Source organism: Aplysia californica, unplaced genomic scaffold, assembly GCF_000002075.1.
Source record: "Aplysia californica isolate F4 #8 unplaced genomic scaffold, AplCal3.0 scaffold00007, whole genome shotgun sequence".
NCBI lineage: Eukaryota > Metazoa > Mollusca > Gastropoda > Aplysiida > Aplysiidae > Aplysia > Aplysia californica.
Genome location: NW_004797277.1, coordinates 428,186 through 432,574, shown reverse-complemented (window position 1 = coordinate 432,574; position 4,389 = coordinate 428,186). Strand labels below are relative to the sequence as shown.

Below are 4,389 nucleotides of genomic sequence, written 5' to 3'. Positions count from 1 at the left end.
CCCCACTCCTCCTCATCGAGACATAAAGCAATGCCATTCTATGGAGAAAGGTGCGAAACAACAATAAGTAAAAAATTTCACATGTGAAATCCTTCCTCGGGGACGCACACATTAAAAATGTAATCTATGAGCAAGCACATATACAGGGATCTACCCAGTAAATGGATCTGGGCAAGACTTATTTTCAGACAATTGCGTTTGATCTAAACTGGTCAATGGATTTAAAGTTAAGCGTATTTTTTGGACATATGTGTTCAGTGTCATGTCCGCAATTGACTCTTTTAAACAATATGCACAATGTTCTTGCATCTGGTTTTTAACTTTGCTTTGAACATACGATTCCTAGAACTGTTGCAGAAAATGTTTCTCCCTAGTATAAGCTCATGATCTAAAAGAATCGCATGTCTTAATTAGTTATTCATATATTGTTCTATGACTTTGGCTTGGCTACACCATTTTAAAAGAAAAGATATTCTCTTTTTTCATGGAAAATCACCACTTTCTACTTTCAGATAGCAACGTAGATAAATGCATACAGCGAGCGAACATGACTGTAAAGTGTTTTTAAAAAAAAGCTTTAAAAATCTAACAAAATATTACATCTTCAATTTGTTATTCAAAATTGCCCCTGACAACAAATATTTCATCAAATTGTAAGATGTATATTCGCTTCCAAAAGAATTTCAAATAGTTGACGTATTACAGATGTGCCCCACTAGCAGGTTGCGTTTGTTTCAGTCATGTTTAAGCACGCTCTTTCATTGCTCTTCCAGTCAATACTCGAAAATAAAAGCCTGCATGAAGAACCTGACATCGCAATGTACTGAAGGTCACCAGCTCACGCTCGTCTTCAGACAACTGAGCATTCTGCGCATGATCGTGACGGACAGTGGCAACTGTCCTGTTTCCAACACGACGGGTGACCCAAGGGTGGGCCTTGTCACATCCTGTGTCGTTCAGTAAGTCTGGTCTGTGTAGTTCAGTAAGTCTGTCGGATGTCGGTCCTTTTCTGTCTGTGCCACCCCTTTTATGTGTCTAGTGAATGTTTGCAGCTCATAATAAATGTGTATTTCTCTTTACATCTACATTCCTGCTTTGGTATTTTCATCTCTTACTCAATCCCCCCCCCCGCCCTGAAAGCCCCTCTTCAACTTCCCCATATTTTTTTTGCCCCTCTAACATGACTTCTTTGTACAGTCAGTTAGCTCCCAATCTCTCTATAATTTATCTGCTGCCTTTCGCTAACAGTTGATCCCTTTGGTTTATTTTTGTCTATTCACTTTTAATAGACGTATGATTTATTCAGTTTTCAATTAGTCAGTTTTAATAATTTTTCACAATTCTTTGATTTGCCTTCTAACCAGTTCCCAGTAAAAGTGTATATTATCAACATCGTTAGCCTCATTTTTGCTGTGGTATCGTGCTCAGTTTTTAAAGAAGATAAAAAAGCAAGTCCTCATTAGCAGCAGTCAAATGGTCTTCGTTGAAAAAAAGTTTAGAACTTCGTAAAATTATACTTTCTTCGTACAGCATTGCCTCTCAAGCCTCTTGTCGAGAAACTTGATTAATCTCGGAATGCAATATTCCAAAAAGAGTAGCTGAACCATTTCACGGGGTTATTGTGAAATAGATAATACTAGCTGGGCCCCCTTTCGATGAAAGAATGATCGGTGCTTTAATATCAACTAAAAGTAATTGGCCTACTATATTTACACTCTACTGGAATGGGGCAATAAATCTTGAGAGATGCAAAAAATTAGAAGGTCTAAATCTATACTCTCAAAACAAAATGCGCCTCGCTAAATATCACTTCCGGGTTTTCTAAAATTACAGAGACAGAAGCGTCGGCCTACAAAAGCGATCCGCGAAATAAAGAAATTTAGCTTTTTCAGCAAAACTGTATCAAAACTGAAAAAACCCCCCAAGGGTGTCATGGTCTGGAGAATATTTTAAAGAATCTTATGGCGAAAACCGCATGTCGATCGATGCAGCCATTAAAAAGCCTCTAGAATAGCAACATTTGGCCACCACAAGCTCTTGAGCAAGGATATGCGCTATATAAATGCAATTATTAATTAATTATTAATTAAATAGATATCGTCGGTCGCCTGATGAAATCGTGAATTCCACACGAAGCAAATTTTACAGGAGAGGGAAAAAACTGATTTTCTCCGTCATTTGGCGTCCAAGAAATAAACTAAATGGATAAATCTATTCAATTACCTTTTAGAAATAATACTGAAGTACATTTTTTACCGTATATGGTAATTTTTTCGAAAAAGTGTGGGATTCACGATTTTCATATTCAAATCTCGCCTGATGCGGTCGTGAATCTGTGTGGAATTCACGATTTCATCAGTAGGCTTTTGGGAACGCGGTGTTGTATTCACGGTTATTAGGCGTTGTGTTTTCTCTTATTTGAGGCCCTGGTATGTTTAAAAATATATGAAAGCACGAAATACTGTTATAAGAAAGATTTTAAAAGACCAATTTAAAACTGAGAATGAAATTACAGATTGAGTGAGACAGAAAGCTATTCATTATTTTACCACTATAAACATCTCTCACTCTTACATGAATGGGATATTGTATGTAATTTATGAAATGATACTCCTTCATTTGCGTGCTTTCTCTCTTTCTATCCTTCTTTCTCCAATTGTAAGTAAGTGTATTTCCTTTGTGGAGGGGGTGGTGGATGGATTGAGAACTTGATTTATGTCAGAATTCTATACCCCCTGAAGGACTGAATGATCATCTTTCATTATCTTACCCTTTTTGTCTCTCAGATCCTGAAAATTACTTTTTGCCGTTAATCAGAAGAATGATACAGTGGTGGGGAACTGTTTGTTAAGTTTTTCTAGTCTCTGGACTATAGAAAACTCTCCCACTCTTCGTCTGCAAAGAATTTCTCCTTATGTATATCAGAGGCTTCATACTGCACTAACAGTTTGCTCTTCTTTTTGTCTACCCGATCTGACAGTTTTGTGAACTGCAATTTTGGTAAAAATCATGGAGGAAAATGTGATCCACAAATTTCACTTTATAGGGTCTTTTTTTAATATAATTATAAAAATTGCAGTTCTGAAAATGTCTTTTATTGAAAGCCGCCGCTCAATTACGCCGTGCATACTTTCTACTTGCATATGAGTGTGGCCTCTAATAATATTTTGTATTCAATTTCGGTGTTTGCATTAATGGAAAAGGCACCCACGGTATTAGAAATAGATGCAATTTTGTGCTGATACACACACACACACACACACACACATACACACTCACACACACACACACACACACAAACACACACACACACACACTCACAAATACACACAATACACATACACACACACGCACACACACACACACACACACACACACACACACACACACACACACACACACACACGCAGCACCCGTAGCTGTATAATAACATATTGTTATAACCTTCTATGCATTTGTGCACGTTAAAAAAGTCCATCAAACAACTTGTGAATTCGTTTGCAATCGATCCACCTTGTGCCTTTTGTTCATAAGTTAAAGATGGCACCATACGAGGTTGCATTGAAGATGATGTGCATGTTTCTGTAACAAGAGCTGGGTGAATTAATAGACAATGACAAAAGTACACCCTGAAGATTCAGGCAAATCATCACAAGGTCTTCTTGCCTAAGAGCAAAGGTTTTATCCATGGCGTGCCCTTTCTTTGTCATGTTCTTTTCTGACATGTGAGATACCCACTTAGTCTGGCTGACGCTGTCAAAACTCAAAACTCAGGCACAATTCACATTGATTTTTTTAAAACTCATAGATCGACATGTTCTTTTCATCTTGCACATATTTGAGTAGCCTGACATAAAAGGCAGATTGTTCCTGACCAGTGCAGGCGGTTTCAAGCTCCGACAGATTACAGAATCAGGGATCAAGATACAGTTTTCCAGAGCTTTGCTGGCAATAGTGAGTGGGAACCTTCAGAAGCATGTCCACAGATGTGAGCAGAAACTCCTTGGCTTGCACGCCCCTTGTGGATTGTTTGGTGGTGCAGCTGGGCTGCGCTCTTCTAAAGCACTCTTTACAAAGTTCTGGAGGATCCAGGTTGTCATCAACACGTGCCTGAGGAAGTTCCTCAGGATCAGATGGACAGACAGAGTCACCAATGAGGAAGTTATGACCAGAAAATTTTCACACAGAAGAAAATAGTGGAGATGGATTGGACTGAGCATACCATTTGGAAATCAGGCAGCTACATATCAAAAACGTTTTAATTTGGAGTCAACAGCTTAAAAGATCAAGGGAAGACCATGTGGAACCTGTAGAAAAGTCGCAGAGAATGATGAACAGAAAAGTGGAAAAACATTTGAAAAATATGAAGAAGTTAGCCCAGGGTAGGGA

General features: G+C 38.3%; 1 protein-coding gene across 1 annotated transcript in view; it reads left to right on the top strand.

Moving 5' to 3' along the window:
* Window positions 1-787: 787 nt before the first annotated feature.
* LOC118477544 overlaps window positions 788-4,389 on the top strand; it is a gene marked incomplete at its 3' end in the record, with an annotated part of 22,058 nt that continues 18,456 nt past the window's right edge. Inside the window, 1 exon segment of the mRNA XM_035969270.1 lies at window positions 788-959. Coding sequence (XP_035825163.1) covers window positions 799-959 — 161 coding nt within the window.